The sequence below is a fragment of the Anthonomus grandis genome, chromosome 11 (assembly GCF_022605725.1).
Source record: "Anthonomus grandis grandis chromosome 11, icAntGran1.3, whole genome shotgun sequence".
NCBI classification, from domain to species: Eukaryota; Metazoa; Arthropoda; class Insecta; order Coleoptera; family Curculionidae; genus Anthonomus; species Anthonomus grandis.
This window is the reverse complement of record NC_065556.1, coordinates 6340463-6360303: the sequence shown is the minus strand read 5'-3', so window position 1 is coordinate 6360303 and position 19841 is coordinate 6340463. Positions and strand designations below refer to the sequence as shown.

The 19841-nt window shown below is 30.7% G+C and overlaps 1 protein-coding gene across 1 annotated transcript in view; it reads right to left on the bottom strand.

Annotated features, from left to right (window-relative positions):
- LOC126742453 (uncharacterized) overlaps positions 1-19841 on the bottom strand; it is a 1408556-nt gene that overhangs the window by 215318 nt on the left and 1173397 nt on the right. The window contains exon 19 of the mRNA XM_050449100.1: positions 6162-6346. Within this exon, the coding sequence (XP_050305057.1) occupies positions 6162-6346 (185 nt within the window). The remainder of the gene's footprint in view (positions 1-6161; positions 6347-19841) is intronic.

Genomic DNA, 19841 nt, shown 5'->3' with positions numbered 1-19841 from the left:
AGTTAGCAAGAAAACTTGACTGTTAAGATATTATAATTAATCGATAAAAAGAACTTACCTGAAGTTTGATCGTAATTATATGAAGGTCCAGTCCGAAAATATTACAATAATTGTTTACTATGTAGTACATGCTTCTTCTACTCTAGAGCACAATGTTTATTAATTATTATTAAGAAAATAAGTCCGGCCCTGTTCCATTACCTATCCCCATCTCCTTGATGCCCCGCGTCCGATGTGTCATTGTTTTAAAGATTTCCCTTCCTGTTTTTCGGTATACATATACTCTGGTTGAGGGTGGGTGGGTTGTAATATTTTCGGACTGGACCTTCATATAATTACGATCGAACTTCAGGTAAGTTCTTTTGATCGATTAATTATATTTCAGGTCCAGTCCTCAATATTACAATAATTGTTTACTATGTAGATGTTTAAAGTCGGAAGCCGAAAAACAGTGCATTTAAAATATATGTAGATACATACCCAAGTATCTAATGCTTTAAATAAAACAACCTATAAGTAAATAAAAATAAAAATATTAAAATATGAACTTATTATTAACTATGAATAATAAAAATATGAACTTTTATTTCCCAAAAACAAAAAAAAATTAAACTCTTTAGTAGTACTTGACCGTTTGTAGGTAAGTATAAAAATGAGATATAAATATTATTATGCCTTATCCTAGAAGACACAGTAATTTAATTATTTTGTGTTTCAAGAATTGAATCAAGAAAACTCTTATCTTTAAGTGGTCGGTTATAAAACCGAGCAAATGCGTTGGAGTTTTTACTCCAACGCATAACTCCAACTTAAGTTTGCTTTGTAGCAGGTTTATGAGGCTTTTTATATGTGATGAACAGTTTGAGGCATTCATGTCGCAGATTTTGTGTAGCTTCTAAATATTTCTTAAGCGTTGATGCTACACATAAGTTAGGATTATCAAAAAAGGGCAAATCTAGGCATGGTTGTACTGAACTGACGCTAGATGTCTTAATTAAATGAGAAACAAATATTTTGGCTCCTTCGCTAGTAAATTGAATGTTTGGAAGAATTATAATAAGAAAGAATAAGAAAATGTTTGCATTCTATGGCCGGTTCCTAAGGCAAGTAGGGTGATTAATTTATGAGAAAGACACTTTAAAGAATCTGTCTCTATTTTTTCCAAAAAAACTAAAACAATTTGAGGATCCCATGTACACAGATCACAGTTGTATCTTGGCTTCGGTGGTCGAAGTCTAAAAATTCCCTTGATGAATCTTTTAATTTGGGGATCTTCTCCTAAATCTGATGAAGTTATTAAGGATAAGGCAGCACGGTGAGAGTTAAACGTACCAAATATGTTGTCCGTTGTTTCAAAAACATTTTGCAAGAAAGATATTATATGAGAACTGTTCTTTTCGAATGGTGAAAAGTTCCTGTTTACACAAAATGCCCACCATCGCTTGTATGTTAAATTATACTGCCTTAATGTGTTGTCACTTAAGGATTTTTCCATTACTGTTACAGCATTTTCCGGTATGCCTTGTATTAAAAAGGCTTTCCTGATAACCTGGCTACAGCCAGGATAAGGTCCGAGGCAAGAGGATGTTTCTGGTCGGATTTTCCATAGAGGCGAAAATATCGATTTCGGGAAAACCAAACTTTTCTGTAATTTCTAAAAATATGTCATTATTAAGGTCCCACTCAGTTTCCGTATTTAAGACACGAGAAGCTTTATCAGCTTCATAATTTTCAGCTGAGGGTATGTATGATGCAAAAATCCAAATATTTTTGGATTCGCATTAACACCAAATTTTCCTTGTAATATCAATTAACTTCAAAAATTTTACGCTACCCATTTTATTTACACTAGAAACCGCAGTAGTATTATCGGTACGAATTAAAATCCTACAGCTCGAGTAATTTTTGGCAAAACATTGTAACCCAAGGTAAATAGCTTGGAGTTCTAAGAAATTAATGTGTTCGTCTTTATAACGGATATCCCACCATCCATTGGCAGTTGACAAAATGCACTCCAGCCTATTAAGCTTGCGTCTGTAAAGATTTCAAGATCAAAAGAATCTTTCCTCAAATCATTATTTGCGGTATAAATGTTGGAAACCCACCACTTTAAATCGTTCCGCAATGGATCTAAGATACTCATTTTTGCATAACAGTTATCACTATTTTGTTGTAATGCTAGATATTTTTCTCTCTTTAAAATTTTGGTATACACCCAGCCGTATTTAACAGCTGGGCATGCTGACGTTGGAAGACCTAAAAATTTTGCAATTTTTCCTGTTAATTAACAGTTGAGATCATTTAAAAATTTTGTCTCGTTTTTCCAATGTTAGCTCTATGGTTATTAAAACTGAATTATAAATAAAACCCAGAAATTTAAATCTTCTGTCCGGAAAAAGCACACTTTTTTCCAAATTTACTATAAATCCCAATGATTCTAATGTGACCATAAGAATTTGAACACTTTGAGTGCATTCGTCTTACGATGACCCTAGAACCAAAAAATCATCAAGAAAATTTACGCAAAGTACCCCCCTGGTACACCGCACATGTTCTACTACCGGCCGTAGAAGCTTCGTGAACGTGTAAGGCGCGGTTGTCAAACCAAACGGCAAACAGGTAAATTCATAAAGGGTGTTATTATAAGAAAATCTTAAATATTTTCTATGCTCGGGTGTTATTGGGAGTAAATAATATGTATCTTTTAAATCGAGAGTGGCTGCATATGAGTTTTTCTGAATTAACCTGTTTGCCGCTCTGGTGTCCTCCATTTTAAAATGGGGGGCGAAAACGTAATTATTTAAACGTTTTAAATTTAAGATAAAACGTTTTTTACCATTAGCTTTATCGGCTAAAAATATTGGAGAGAGAAATTGATTTTTTGAAAAACTACATTTCTGTATTGCCCCTATTTTTAGTAAGTTAGAAATTTCAATACTAATTTGGCAACTTTCTCTATGATCAAATGATTTTGAACGTAGAAAAACTGCTTGTTTAGGCTTCTTAATAAAAGGTAATTTATATCCTTTAATCCAGCTCAATACAATTGAGGAAGGATTTATAAAGAGCCAATTTTCGTAAAAATGAAAGAGGCGACCGGCATAAAGAGCATTATTTTTTAAATTTTCTCTCACCTTTAGGTTCTCTTCCTCCAGGTGCTTTGGTTTTTTGTTGCGGTAAGTTTTGGCTGGTTCTGCCCGGTAGGCAGATTTTTGTTGCCTGGCCGGCCGCGTCTCTGTATAATAACGGACCGGCCTGTACGTGTTTAAAGGCCGATTTTGTTGACTCGATCCAGGGTTATTTCGGTTACTTACAGTATCACCCCCCCTCTTTTTAATAAGTAAAGGTCTTTGCACCGTTTTAAGTTCTTTACTTGCATTTTCAATAGCCTTGAGAGACTTTAGTTTTTCTGATAGATCTGTTCCAAACAGATATTCAGCAGGCACGCATTTTTCAGCAACTACCTGCAGGTTTTTTAAATGAGGTGTAATAAGATTTTTCCTTGTAACAGATTCCCGATGGAGGAGGTTAGTTAGTATACGACCAGAGTTAAAAAGATCTGTAAGTAAATCGCTTTTTATGCCTCCAGGAATATTTTCAATATTTCCAAGGACATTCGTGATTGCTTTGCCTAAAGCAACGAGCCCTTTTCCTAATTGACTCTGTACCTCAGAGTGTGAATAGTCTATCGAAAGATTAGACTTTTGTAAGGCGGCCTTAACCTCCGGATTGAGTAATGGGGGGGTTAAAAAAGGCAAATTTGAGGGTGTGTCATATTTATTCAGGATCGCTAATAATTCATCCTTTTTAAGGTTATTTTGCAGAATAGCCTTCCACCTCTTTGCTAGTTCATTGTGCAACAATAAACCGTTTACTGCCGTACTTTCTGGATCAACCCCGAGCATTTTAATGACATCCTCTGGTAAGGATACGTCATTATGAATTACAAGTTCATTTCCTCGAGAGTCGTTTGACAAAACGCTACAGGCGTCGTCAATGTTGTTTCCCTGAGGGGCGTTACATACATCCCTCGTACCGCCTAAATGTGATTGAGCACTACGGGTACCCAAATTCAGTAAACTATCCTCTGAAACAACGCTACAGGCGTCATTTTGAATATCACGATCAGAAGGATCTTCAGCTGGACGTGGCAACGTCGGAATTTCGAGCGAAGCCCGCGTTGGAGCCGCAGCCAATGGCGCAATGTTTTTCGATTCACGGTCACGGTGGACGTGATGACGAAAATTCCTTGATCTGCTTCGTCCCTGCGAGTGTGCGCGTGGGCTTCTTGACTCCCGTCGCCTAGCCTCGTGACGAGGTTGACGATGTGGTTCTCGTCGTCGGCTACGACTTCGAGACCGGGATTTTTGAGTTTGTTGTTGTTTAACACTCTTAATTTCTCTTCTCAACTTCTTTAAAAGTTGCCGAGTGGATACAGAATCATCTTCGCTGCTCGAAAAACAACTACGACCCCTTTTCCTCTTTGATTTGCCCATTCCAACTGTAAAAAACAGCTATAATCCGAATAAGGGAATTAAATTAATATGGGTTTTTACATTTGAAATGCAATATCAGTCAAGATGTCCACCTAGGGTAAAATTAATAAGGTTACCTACTTACCCCAGGGCTTTGCGTATACAAAAAAAAAGATACAATACATGCGTATACAAAAAAAAAGATACAAGACAGATATAAATTTCACTCTGAATGGCCGACTGGCCGTAAAATAAACGTCGCGAAGAGCAGCAACGTCTGGATGCTCTGAGCACAAGAAACACAATGACACATCGGACGCGGGGCATCAAGGAGATGGTGATAGGTAATGGAACAGGGCCGGACTTATTTTCTTTAAACATTGTGCTCTAGAGTAGAAGAAGCATGTACTACATAGTAAACAATTATTGTAATATTGAGGACTGGACCTGAAATATAATAGCTGTTACCTCAGCCAAAGCACTTGAAGTGAAATTCTAATAATCATGTCCGGTTATTAGAATATTTGAAACTTAGTAAGTAAATAATAATTGAAACTTTTTTGAGTTGCGTTTTTTTCATATCTGCATTTTCCGGAAATTCATTATTATTAAATCGTCAAATCTATCAGAAATCTTTTCGATACTTTTTTTTCATGTTGATTTCACACTTTTCAACAATTAAACGTATTTTTATGAATTTAAAGACCTGAAAGGGATCCGCATACAAGATTTCCTCTGAGGCCCGAATATTGTCTCTATGGTCCTGACCCACTATGCAGTGAGGTTAAAAGAAGTAATGTTGGCACTGAGTCTACATCTCCTACGATCAGGAGGATACTATATGCAGCATCATCCAGCCTGGTTACCGGCGTAAATAAGTTTAGCTAACTATTGGTTGAGGGTGAAAAGGGTCCAGAAAATGCTAGAAGAGGAAAGGAAAGGATAAATAATAATCACATATTGAGTGCGTAAAAGGTAAAGGAAGGGCCTATTAATGGTTGTGTTATAATTTAGCTTGAAGTAAATGAATTCATTTACATGACATTTGGCTTCAAGGTATGGCTTTAAAAGACATTACAGTATTAAAGTGACAACGGGTTAACGTAGTGCTGCTTTTGAAAGGTTTATCTCCTTTGACCTTGGTTCATAATGTTAAAATATTACCTGTAGATGACGCCAAAGGTACTTTTTGTGAGCGATATATAACGAATATTTTTACGAATGCATATATGGCTAGAGTTTTGTGTTTTATTGACTTAATCAAATTTTTTTTTAATTTTATGCATATACTAGGAATACTTTAGATATATAAATAGTTAAATAGATCTTCCAAACATTAAGAAGATTTATATACAATTTTTGTCAGTATAACTAAAATATATCAGACTAAATCAAAGACTTGACTTGTGAAATTAAACAGACACCATAAATGTTCATTTACAGTTAAATATATGAAACAGAGTAAATAGCTTTTTTACATAAGTAAATAGATTTTCTTTAACTGGTTATCAAATATTCAAACACAAAAAAAATCTTGATTTTAATGATACCATTCAATCAATTTTTCTTTTTCCTTAAAAACTTCGATCAACCCTGTTCGAAAATAGTAATGTAAGCTCTAAAAGTTCTGTAAAACTCAGAAAATGTTCATGACAACAATAGTAGAAAATAGTCTGGCAAACTTACCTAAACTTTCTTCCACTTGCGGCGGGTATATGCAGAAGCGTCGTCTGGCCTGAAGTTTCTTTTAACCCGGTTATATCCAGAGTACTCAGGGAGAGGTTAAATGATTTAAGAGCTTCCTGTTCCGCCAGAACGTTAGCGGATATTTTCAGTTGGTAGAAAAGGATCTTTTGAAAAAGATTGAGTTGCTGAAAATAAATTGATGAGATGAACTTTACTAAATTAGGTATTTTTAAAAAAAATAGGTCTTCTTGTTGTATTTTATCGTTTTTTAATTATAATATTCATAACAAAGTTAGGTAGGATATTGAAAAGAAGAAACGAGCTCAGAGATTAATAGATTGAACCTCAGCTCCTAGGTATATTAAAAAAAAAATCTATTATACCTCAAGTAAATTATTGTATTTAAAACTTATTGAACTTAAATTAAATTAAGTATATCGAACGGTATCGTTACAGATTTAAGTTCATATTTCTTTTAAAGGTTCAAATTAGGTATTTTTAAAAAAAGTAGGTCTTCTTGTTGTATTTTATCGTTTTTTAATTATAATATTCATAACAAAGTTAGGTAGGATATTGAAAAGAAGAAACGAGCTCAGAGATTAATAGATTGAACCTCAGCTCCTAGGTATATTAAAAAAAAATCTATTATACCTCAAGTAAATTATTGTATTTAAAACTTATTGAACTTAAATTAAATTAAGTATATCGAACGGTATCGTTACAGATTTAAGTTCATATTTCTTTTAATGGTTCAAATTAGGTATTTTTAAAAAAAGTAGGTCTTCTTGTTGTATTTTATCGTTTTTTAATTATAATATTCATAACAAAGTTAGGTAGGATATTGAAAAGAAGAAACGAGCTCAGAGATTAATAGATTGAACCTCAGCTCCTAGGTATATTAAAAAAAAAATCTATTATACCTCAAGTAAATTATTGTATTTAAAACTTATTGAACTTAAATTAAATTAAGTATATCGAACGGTATCGTTACAGATTTAAGTTCATATTTCTTTTAAATGGTTCAAATTAGGTATTTAAATATAAAAATTAAATATAAAATTTAATAAACTAAAACTATTTTTGTAGTTTATTATCATTATAAATACTTATATATAATAAAAACGTAAAACTATTAGATAAAGAGAAAAAAAGATAAGGTAAAACATTAAGCTTAAGGATTAGAGTTTAGAAACATATTATGTCAAAGGTTGCATTAAATTCAAATATGTATATTTATTTTAAATTTTAATCAAAAACAATGAAAGATAATTAATTTTAAAAGTGGATTAGGAATGCGATATTATACTGTACAAAAAAAAATTTTTTTCTATTATTTAAAGATATAGTGGGCATTTAAAGTGCAGTGGACCATAAGGAAACCTTAAAAATAGCCAATGGACACAAATTTCGAGAACGCTAAAGTTACCGAAACATTTTCCTTTTTAATAATCATATTGAACGTTGCTTCTTATATTAGTCGTTTTTTTATTATTTACTTCTTTTAATATAAGGACATTAAGAACCATACACTACTTTCTCAGTATTTTTGATAAAGTCCAATATTTATCTAAAAAAATCGTAATTACTACTAAAACGTTAATCAATAATTCGAATCAATACTTAAAATTAAATTTTTGTTTATCCTAATTATAGCACTATATAGTTTAACCAATTTAAGTTTCAGCAATAATAATTTGAGCATTTTGTGTCTAAAACAAGTCTTATCTAGCAAAATAAAGTAAAGGTAAAGGTTAAATCTGTTTTTATTTAAACATTTTTAACTTCAGGTTGAGTAAATCAAATGAGCTAGATGTTCCCTAGAAGATTGTCTGCGACTATATATTTTATCTATAAACAATAATTATATTTCAAGACAACGCCGCCGGTCGGTGTGTATACTTTTTACCTATTATCAATCAGAAAGTACGATTTCATTTAGTCAAAAGTGAAAAAGAATAGGTTGCAATATAGGTTACATTATCTCTCTTATCTACTACGATATGCGTACATGTAGAATCTAAGCAACTAACATGGAATATGTAAAATGTAAAGAAACAAAAAATCAATCGCTGTGAAGGCCGTTTGCAAGACTTGGAGGGTTATCCTCTTTAGAAGTTAAAGTTCTAAAATAAAAGAATACAATAATAACATTTTATTATCCAAGCTGTGTAAAATATAAAGCATTTTGACTTTTGCGAGAGATTTTTCTGTGAAAAAAAAATAGCAACTAACATGAACATGAATACACATCTTGAAATGTTGAAAATCAGTACTACTAAGTCAGCCTAGCATTTTAAATTTAATAATTCATTCTAAGCAAAGATAGGATGAAAGAAAAAGATAAAAAGAAGTAACAAATAGAATCAATTTAAATAAAGATATTAAAAATATGAGGATTGCTGAAAATGTCCATCAAATTAAGAAATAGAGGCACTAAAAAGGCAGCTGAAGGTTCACTGGAGAAAACATACAATTCTTATAAGTAAAATTTTAGGATACCAGGGAAACAAATCTCCATAGGATATACAAGAAAGTACGCAAAAAGTAAAGGAAAACTCTCTGATACAAGCGAGAAGAAAATAATACATAAGAAGCAAAAACAGATAGAATCAACTATTAATGCAAAATATTTAGCAGGTTTTCCAATAAATTTACATACAAAAAAATCTTTCTCCCATTTATGCAGATTTGATTACCCCAAGATGTTTTAACTACCAAAAACTTTACCCCAAAAGCAAAAAATGCACTAACCAAAAAAACATCGAACATGAAGTAAAAATATGTCAAACGGTGACAAAGAAGTGCAATAGTTGCGTTTAAAGCAAATGCCAATACATCGGCTTCCAATCCAAATTGCCCGAGTCATAAATATTATTCATATACTCAAATGATAACGCTTTAAAAATACTTACGACACTTAAGAAAAGGTGCAGGAGAGTTTTATTGATGAAAGTTTACTGGAGCATTAAATAGCCTTAAAAATAAATATATAAATATTTTACACTTAAAGATTTGAAGCACACAAACATTTTAATCAATTTTTTTACTTATAGAATCTTACAACATTTCTTACTGCGACATAATGATTTTAGGAGAACACTTTCAGATGTGATATATGTAAGGCACTGTATATATGTGATATATACATTGCTTTTATTTCAAAACAAACGATCGTTGATAGTTTCTTAAAAAAAAACACGTCAATTAAGATATGCAAGGGCACGTTTAATTTTTTATTTGACAATGTTCTGTCAATCACCTCCTCACTTTAATATATTTCAAATAGGAACCCCGCCATGTAACAGATCATTGAAAGCAGCATTAAAAAGTCTAGTTAACAGTGCCAAAAAAAAATCGGTTCACGTAAGTGCTCAAAATGTGCACCCTTATTCACGAGACAATAATAAAGTCTGTTTTGAAATTCCTCTTCTTGCTGAACTGAGCTAGTAGTTCCAGAACTGATATATTTTAAACTAGGTTAAAATATTTTTTTTACTGTACATTTATTTTAATATATTTAGTGTTTAATATCTAAATCTACATATTTATATTGTTTTACTAAGTTATGATGTTATATTTGACTTGTAAAAATTACTTGTAAATTCTTTTACTTTTTAGTTTGGTAATTATAAGCCAAATAATAAGATTAATTTATATATATAGTATTAAACTAAAAAGCACAAGATGAAATCTTAATAATGATTGGATACATAGAATAAGAACCTAAAACGAGGTTATGAACTTATTCAGAAACATGTAACCTGATTTACCCCCAATATTGTAAGGTACTGTAAGCAAGTAAAATTAGTTTCTGGAAAATGGCCACGTTAGACTAATTATTTCTCGTAAATTTGAACTTAATTAAAATTTTAAAATTAACGTATTATTATCCGTTCAAAACAATTCTAACATTTCCACTAGACAAGTAGGGAGAGAATTGGAGGTGAGTCCGTATTTAATAGTAAGGGTAAAATTATTCTGAAGGCACATAAATGTCATCCTTTTAAACTAACAATTCTCCAGGAACTCATCGAAGAGGATGCAGATAAAAGAATCGAACTTTGCGAACAATTTCCGTTTTAAAAATACCGTTAAAACAGAAAATATTCAACTTAAGTATTACTTAAGACTTACACATCAATAATAATCAGCATTAACAGAAATATGCAGATTTCATCTTTTTTAAAATAATCTTTAGTACTAAGAACTAAGGACACTTCTAGCAATCTAGTTAATGATTAGAAAAGAGGTGGTTATGCTACAAAAAAGAGTTTTGACATTATTGCCTACAAAAACAGAGAAAATTGATTCCGGGTTATTAATATGAAAAGAAGAGGGTCCATACCTGTCATATAACCACAGCCTCAGTCAATTTACAGAAAAAAGAATATCAAATGTCGTTACTTTCTTTAACACGAGCTATTTTTTATAAGTTTTATTTGAGTTTGCCGAGACTTTAAATTTCACGTAATACCGACACAGAAAATGAGGACGAGTCGATTTCATGGTTTTTGCATAGTTGTGTTGAAATATATTCTTATAATAATAATATTTCTTTTAATTTCCCTCAATAAAATTTGTGATGCACTTAAGTTATGTTCTTGCGATAAGATGGCAAGAACATAACTGTGAACATAAGTGCTGAATAAATACTTATCCAGCATTGTTACATGTTTTGGTTGAAAATATTGTAACCTAGAGGTCAGAGCTTCAAGCACTGATAAGAGGTGTAGTAAATTAAAAAACTTTTACAAAAATTAAATTAAAAAAAATAAAATAAAAAATTAAAGAATATTTTAAAGTGTTACGCTGTAAAAATAGTTGCAATTCCGTGAGCTGATTTGCATCATTTTATTCATATATCACGATGAGGTCGGTTCAATTTTCCACTAGAATTTCACTAAAAAAAATTGTTTTAGAAAATCTTTTGTTGTGTCCCTTACTTCCAAGAACCTATGTAGAAAATCCAATTCGGTACATTGAAAATAAATATTAGCTAATTGTGTGGAGTGTCTTATATAATGAAATGTATTAAACCGGTAGAAAATACAATTCGGTACACTGAAAATAAATGTTGGCTAATTGTGTAGAGTGTCTTATATAATCAAATGTATTAAACCGGTATCCGATATAAATGTAATTACTATTTAATCCCCAAGTTATATAGACTAATTTAAATTTTGATATAAATAAGATAAAATGAAAAGCTTTTATAACAGAAAATATAAAAGCTTTTAAATTCGTGCTTATTTGGAGACTTCGTTTTCAAGTTATGTTATAACTATTAAAATAGGTTTTTTATTCAGAGCTCAAAATTAATTGTTTTTTTTTTTCATGAAAAATCATAGAAACATCAGTTTACATATTTTTGTTGAACCTTGAAGTAATCAGTTTATGTCTTATTTTAAGTATAAAAATTATTTCTGTCGTGAAAAATATAAGTTTGCCACGTAAACCTTGTGTTAATGACCCTAACAGTTTTTGTTATATATGTGGCAGGTATTGTTTTCAGATGCAAAGAAAAAATATCACGGAGTTTGTTGAAGAAGACCTACCGAGCATACTTTGGGACAAGCCTTACATAGAAGAATATATATTGGGTGCCCAATACAATCATTGTAATACTGGAGTCAAGGAGGACGTAAAGGGCTTAAAACCTCTAATGATTATTTGACAATTTTAAATTCAGTGAATATTGATTTAAATCTTATAATCGCTGATGAAGTTTAGCCATTAGTCGAAAAACTACGAAACAAGCTAACTTGACACTGGAACGGATATGATCCCACGTTTTTTAATCAAAGACTGTGCTTGCTGCTTGGTAACACCCTTAAGTAAAATTTTTAATTCAATTCTTTTTCCGCAAACATTTCCTGATATCTGGAAAGTAGCCAAAGTTTGCCCTGTTTTAAAAAATGGTGAAAAGTCAGAAATAAGTCAGAGGTGAAAAACTATTAACCAATCTCGGTTTTAAATACCTTTGCGAATGCCGTTAAGATGTAAATATACTCGCCTATCTTCCCTTAAACAAAGCCACTTATGCTCAACAAGCTATGCCTTGCAGATCAATCGTAACTAATTTAGTGGAACTGTACGAAGACATGGCAGGAACTGTTGATAAGCGAGGTCAGGTAGATGTGGTCTACATAGATGTTTATAACCGTTTGACAAAATAGATCACCCTACTTTATTAACGAAATTTAAACCAAAGTATCCTGATAGAGTTACGGCCAACTTTTATTTTTACTTTGTTTTTCATTTATGTTTTTATTGAATGTAGCTTTTTTTACTAAATAAAGATATTATTTATTATTTGTTTAATTAAAAAGCATTGGCATTAGTCAATATGTATTAAATCTTTTTAGTTTCAATTAAAAAAATTGTATTTAAACGGCTTCTTATTATGGCTACCACTCTAACGATTATAAATCGACCCCCGGTACCATTTGAAGCATCCAACCTGACCTCATTTATTTTTAATTTTTAATAACGATATCCTTAACAATATTAATTGCAAAACTCTTCTATTTGCAGAAGATTAAAAAATTTACGCTGATATATTAGGACATAATTATATCGTTAATTTACAAAAACAACTAAATAAGTTAGGCCAATAATGTTAAAAAAATAATTTATTACTTAACGCATCTAAATGTAAGATTTATCCGTTTACACAAAAGAAAAGCCCAATTTTATAAATAACGCGAATCCGCAAAGATATGTGAATATTATATTAAGGATTTGGGGATAACAATTGATGTAAAGCTGGTTTTTATTGTGCACATATATAATACTATAATAGCAGCATCAAAAAATTTGGGTTTTATTATACGTAATTGTCAGTCCCTTTCAAGCGAAAATCCCTTGAAAACACTTTATTGCCCACTGCTAAGATCCAAGATAGAATACGCTTCTTTGGTATGGAATCCATATTGAAGCCCTTGAGAATGTCCAAAAAAAGTTCTAAAAGTTGTTAGCGTTTAAAATTGATGGCCATTATCCTCCTAGAGGCTTTAATGATCGAGTGCTGCTTGCAACGCGTTAATATAGAACCTTTACAACTTCGAATAGTTAATAGTAGTTTGTTTTTTTTTCTACAAATTATTAAATAATAAAACTACTTCTCAAGTACTTCTCGAGAAAATGAATTTTCTTGTTATAAATTATAAATGAGTTTTCTTGTCATAACGAGAACTCGCGAAGTAATTCTTTATTTTACACGAGCGCGGCTAGAACCAACATGCTTTTAAACTCTCCTATACATTTTATATGTCAAAACTATGATAGATTAATTTTCTAATGATCGTGATATAAGTTTTAGTTTACATTAAAAATAATACGCACATAATAATAATTTAGATTTTTTGTCTTATTAATCAATTTTCATTTAGTTATTTGGCTTCACCTACATAGTGTGTGTATCTCGAATTTTATTTGTTCTTTTTTTGTTCTTTTTTACCTTGTCAAAGTACTAAAAGTAACTAACTAATATGCCATTTTGATATAAAATGATTATTAAAGGGATTAGCGTTTAGTACCTCAGAACCGAATACGGTTTTTAAGTTTGATTTATTAATTAATAATTATACTTATTGTATAATTGATTGTCCTGTTACTGGATTCTTCTGTTGGGCAATTAAAATTAATTTATTTATTAACCAGGATAACTTATGATGAATGTGATTAGATATATGCAACGGAATGCCTAGTAAATAAAAAATACAATTTACCTTAAAAGCAATGTTTTTTCTCTAAAAATAATTTATTTTGCTCGTTCTTTTGATGTGTATATTTCATTGATTCGAGGTATTATTTAGCTTTTTTTGCACCAATAAAAAAATTAAAATGAATTAAAAATTATGAGATTAATACTAATTTTACCTACATACTAATGATTTTTATGGATATTTACACTGAAAATGCAGTAAGTAATATACAGGGTGATTGATGGTTGATGGTAACTTAGTCGTTTACGAAGAACGGAAAATAGAATTTTTTTGAAAATTTGGCATCATGGGATTTAGCTAGTGATTAAAACAATTTAAAATATTTCTAGCGATGCAGCATTGCCGCTTACACCAAAAAGTAGTAGCTACTTTGTTTTTTTAGATGAAATATATTGTACAGTATTGGACACTTTTACACTATTTTATTTTCTGATCCGCTATGGCTTTATGATTGTTTTTGTATAAAGTGTTCCTATACCCATTTTTAGTGGTCTTCGAAAAATTAATTATTTTCTTTATTTTTTGACCAAAGCATAGCTCCAAATAAATTTCTATTATTACGGTACTGGAACGGGCAGAAAGTTGAAATTATGAGCGAAATTTACGGAAGTATTGTACATTAGTCTTCACCATAAAAATTTGTTCTACGTTCTACAGGGTTGGTTAAAATTAGTGATTTTACCGCTTGATACAAAAATTGTAAAAAATGCATTTTTCTAAATGGAACACTAAATAGTTTGGTTTTTGAAATAAAAGCAAGTTTCTGTAAAAATCGAAATATTTTGATTTGCTTTAGACGGCTATGTTTCATGACCAAATGCTATGCTATTGACGTTTGACAGTTACGTTTAATTGATCAATTATAGTGATGCAGGTAGTTGTTTTTTAGAATAGTTACTTAAAAATTAATTAAGATAGAAAGAAATAGTTATTCAAACGAAGTTTTGATGAATCTATTTATTATTAATGGACAATGTGACAAAATTGTAGTAAGAGCATGCCGAAAATCCAACGAAATATACCCTAATTTACTAAAAACGGTTAAAAGAAAATTTATGCAAATACAAAATAACTTTATACCATTTGTTTCATAACTTAAGAATGATTTAATTAGTTATCCTAAGATTATAAGTAATTTACCATACATTTTCAAAATGATTGCCATTGACTTTTAAGCACTTCAAAATCCTGCGTTGTACATCATGCGTGGTTGCTGCTTGTATTTTAGAAGGACCTTGTTGACCAATGTAATTGATAATTCATTAACCTAGTTCCAGTTTACTGTTTACCGGTGTCTTGTATACCATTTGCTTCAAATTACCCCAAAAGTAAAAATTAAGTGGTGTAAAATCAGGTGATCTTGTCAGTCCCATGGTCCTAAACTCCTAAACCAGCGGTCATTGAATTTCTCAAATAACTCGCGTGTCACCTGCTCAGTGTATGATGAGCGGGTGCCCCATCCAATTGGAACCAGCAAGTGCGATAATCTTCAAGCGTTAATTTTCCAGAAAATCTTCTACTACTGAGCGCAAAATCTGAAGGTATTTATGGGAGTTTACTGACCCGTAGTAAATAAAAAAAACTATTTGATTGTCTTTTAGTAAACAAAAAACATTAAAACTAAATTTTTCTTGAAATCCCATTTCCTTAACCGCATGTGGATTTTGATTAGCCCAAAAATATTGATTTCTTCTGTTAAAAATATCTTCTCTAGAAAACTTTGCTTTATCTGTTCATATGATTTTTTTTTAGAAAAAGTGGATCCTCTTAAGTGCGTGTCGGAAGTGTCACAGAATATCGAACGTTACGTTGGTAATCAACCACAAATTTTCATCTATCAATTTTTTGTAAATCGGGGTACATTTGATGGTTGAACTTTCTGCATGTTCTTGCTACAATTTTGTCACATTTCCCATGAATAAAAATAATGTATTGAAGTGGTTTCAATCTTATTTAAGTAGTAGAGTTCAGCGAGTCATGTACAAAAATAGTTCATCTGAAAGTGTTAATGTAAAGCATGATGTGCCGCAGGAAACGGTCTTGGGCCCCTTGCTATTTTTATTGTATGTCAACGATATGGTGAAGGTAGTGCGGGGGTGTAATGTGGTGTTGTTCGCAGACAATACAATGTTATATGTGGTGGGTAAAGACATTCATCAACTGCAACAGATCATGAACGTTGAACTCAATAACTTATTCATCTGGCTTTGTACAAATAAACTAAGTTTAAAGGCAAGTAAATCCAAGTTTTGTATATTTGGCAAGAGATCTAGATTAAGTTCTATAGACTTGGGCAATATACAGATTTCTGTGAATGGGAAAAGTATTTTGTATGCCAAAGAAATTAAATATTTAGGAACAATTTTCGATGCCAATCTGAATTTCCATGCTCATGCAGATTAAATAATGAAAAAATTTTCAAAAAAAGTTGGATTTATCACAAGAATTGGAAAAAAATTGTCAATGTACATCAAATTAAAACTTTACAACGCCATTGCTCTTCCTCATTTACAGTTTTGTCCAACATTATTGTTTAACTTGCCACAGTATAGAATTGACCAACTGGAAAGAATTCAAAATAGGGCTATGAGACTGATTCTAAATTGTAATCGTTACACGCTTGTTGTCTCTATGTTGTGTGTCCTAGATATGTTGTCTGTACATCAAAGAATTTTGTATAACGTTTATTTGTTTATTTTTAAATTAAAACATCACATGCTCCCCGATTATATTTGTAATAAATTAAGAGTTTTTGGAGATATACATAACTATAATAACTATAATACGAGAAATCGTATAGACTTCATACTGGTCGACAGATGTAACACAACCCAAATGCATAATTCAGTTTTATACAAAGGTTTAATTTTATTTAACAACTTGCCTGCTAAAATTGTATTACTTTTAAGCAATTCAGAGGGCTCTTGAGAAGATTTATCATGAATAAGTAATATTGTGTTTGTTATTTTATTATGTTATTTTAATTATGTAGTTTATTAAGTTTTACTATAGTATGCATTGTTTCCGCTCCAATCATCACCTTGATTGTGGGTTTATCTGTTGACTGGGTATTTTTGGGCAAACCGGGATACTGGTTACAGCTTCTTGGAACTACCGAAGCATTTCTAAGTGTTACACGGGGAGACCAATGTGTCTGGTCAGCAAGGTCAACTAAGTTCCAAATGTGTGTCATCGGCTGCTTGCAACCGAACCGACTCGAACAACCTGAGTCGACATTATTTTTATTATTATAAGGCAAACAACAATTAACTGTGCTTTTAATAAGTGGGGCAAGGAAATAATGTTTAGGTTAAGTCTAGTTTTAATTTATGGTCTAACTCTGACAGGATATTTCTGGAACCAAGATGCTGTTTCTGGATTACGGAGACCATCCATGGACAAACCGGAGTATCCTGATACATTTATGGCCAACTTTTACTTTGTATTTTATTTATGATTTTATTGAATGTAGCTTTTGCTAAACAAAGATATTATTTATTTATTTATTTAATAATAAATAGGTTTATCAAACCTTTATTTGAATAACTATTTCTTTCCATTTTAATGAAAAGTATAAACTGAACCTCTTAGATATGGAACATAATACCTCGTTAGAACTGAATTTCAATTTCCTTTTAGAATTTGTTATAATATGCAGGGTGTTCCTTAAAAAAGAGATTTTTTTACATTTTTTGTATCTTGCAGTAAAATCACTAATTTTGAATAACTCTGTATAACGTAAAACAAGTTTTTATAGTAAAATCTAATGTACAATACTTTCGTAAATTACGTTTATAATTTCAATTTTCTGGGTATTCCAGTGCCGTAGTAATAAAAATTTATTTGGAGCTATGCTTTGGTCAAAAAATAATTAATTTCTCGAAAAACACTAAAGATAGGTATAGAAACAACTCATATAAGAACAATCATAAATTGATAGCGGATCGGAAAATAAAATAATATACAGGGTATTCCGTTTAAAATAACAAAGTTGCTACTATTTATTGGTAAAAGCGGCAACGCTGTAACGCTAAAAATATTTTTAGTCGTTAGACCACCAGCTAAAATTCAAATTTTCAAAAAAATGTTTCGTTTTCCGTAAACGTCTAAAGTACGATTAACCATCAATTACCCTCTCTATTTGTTAATACCCCCATGCAATTTGTATACATTTAAACATGCATTTTTAATTAAGGACACTAAGAAGAATAGAGACCAAGGAAGAAAAATTCTAATAGGTTTAATATAGTGCAAATGTCTTAAGTGTAAGACTTTTTATCCAAAGATATTTTGCGTAGCACATTCCGCTATAAACAAAAAAATCTTTCATTTTCCAATAGCTTAATATCTGCGGTTAAATAGATAAAATATTTTTGTACCTTTAAGTACAGGAAAATTCTTAAAGAAGCACATATCGTACTTCTTTACAGTCAATATTTTGCAGGGCTAATAAAATGCTTTAAAGACTAATAAAGACAAAGTTTAAGTAGAGCAATGTACGAGTAGATAAAAGTGTGCCGCGGTTTTATGTTTAGTCGAAAAACAGGTAGTTCAGGATAAAGAAAATACTCTTGACTATAACCTATTTACATATTTTCTTTTCAAATGAAACTAGGTATATAAGTATATTAAAGCTATTTTTTTAACATATTCAGTAGTTTCTTCTTACTTTCAGTTTAAAGAAAAATTGAACTATTTCAATTGAAAACTATATTCTAAAAATAACTATTCTCCACTTATGATTTTTAAAATACCATTTTTTATTTAAAAAAATGGAGGCTTTTTAGCATCCTAAGTAAATAATTAAATTTTCAATTTATATCGGGTAATAAACACCTAAAAATATATATTCTGTTAAATGTGTGAAATAAGTTTAAATCTATACAAGTAGAGAGGTTTAAAGGAAAAGTTTTTTCCCCATTTTTTTTTAAATTTCATATTTGTTTGATTAGTTTAACTTTTCGGCGCCAGATATCTTAATGCTTGCTATAAAGAATGACTGTTATATGGTGTAAAAGTGAAAATGTAATACATTTGTTTAACTGGTTTAATTTTTTAGGTTGATTAATAGTAATTTATATTAAAGGGTGATGCTCAACAGCGGCATAATTACCTAATCCGAAACAAGTGCCAGAATGAATATTTTTGCACTAATTTTGAGATAAACCTATTCCTTTGTTAAAAACAATAGTTTATGTTTTAGAATCCTCAAACAGAAAAATAATTTTAACAACGCTACCTTATTTAATATTATAAAAAAAATAGTGTGACATTTTGTTAATTAAAATACAATATTTCGTGCGTTTTTGTCTATTTTTCACAAAGATTACCATGAATTTAGTTAAAAATTGCTGTTAAAAAATGTATACACCTGATTTATCTGTTTTTCCTATAAAGTTATTTTTTGGCAGATACTAATAAAAATCACACCCAAAATATTACCGGTAAAAAATCTACGCCTGAAAAGTGAATATTCCCATTTAAACAAAGCAAATTAAATTCCAAAAATATTTGTTTACCCATTTTTTAACACTTGTATAGAGCACATAAAAAATAAAACGCGATCGAAATGATTTTTCCATTGTTGGTTGATGCAAATTTAACTTTAATTTTTTTTTTATATGTAATATCTTTACAGTTACAGAAAATAATTAAGTACACAGAAAAATGCGCGTTAACGTATCCTAATTATGTAAGCACTTGTACGAACGAAACTTAAAAACTAAAGAAGTTATAGAGTATTTCTTTCATTCTAAGCCATCCGGTATATAGTAGCAATTTTCATTTGAGTTGTGTCTAAATATATTGTGCGATTCGACTGCTTTATTTTTTAAATTTTAACAAAACAAAACTAAACAATTGTTTGGTAGCAAATTACATTACGGTTGCAATTAAACGGATCGGGCAGAAGTCGATTGTTATTTTAAATAGCGCATTAAAATTCCACTCCAGA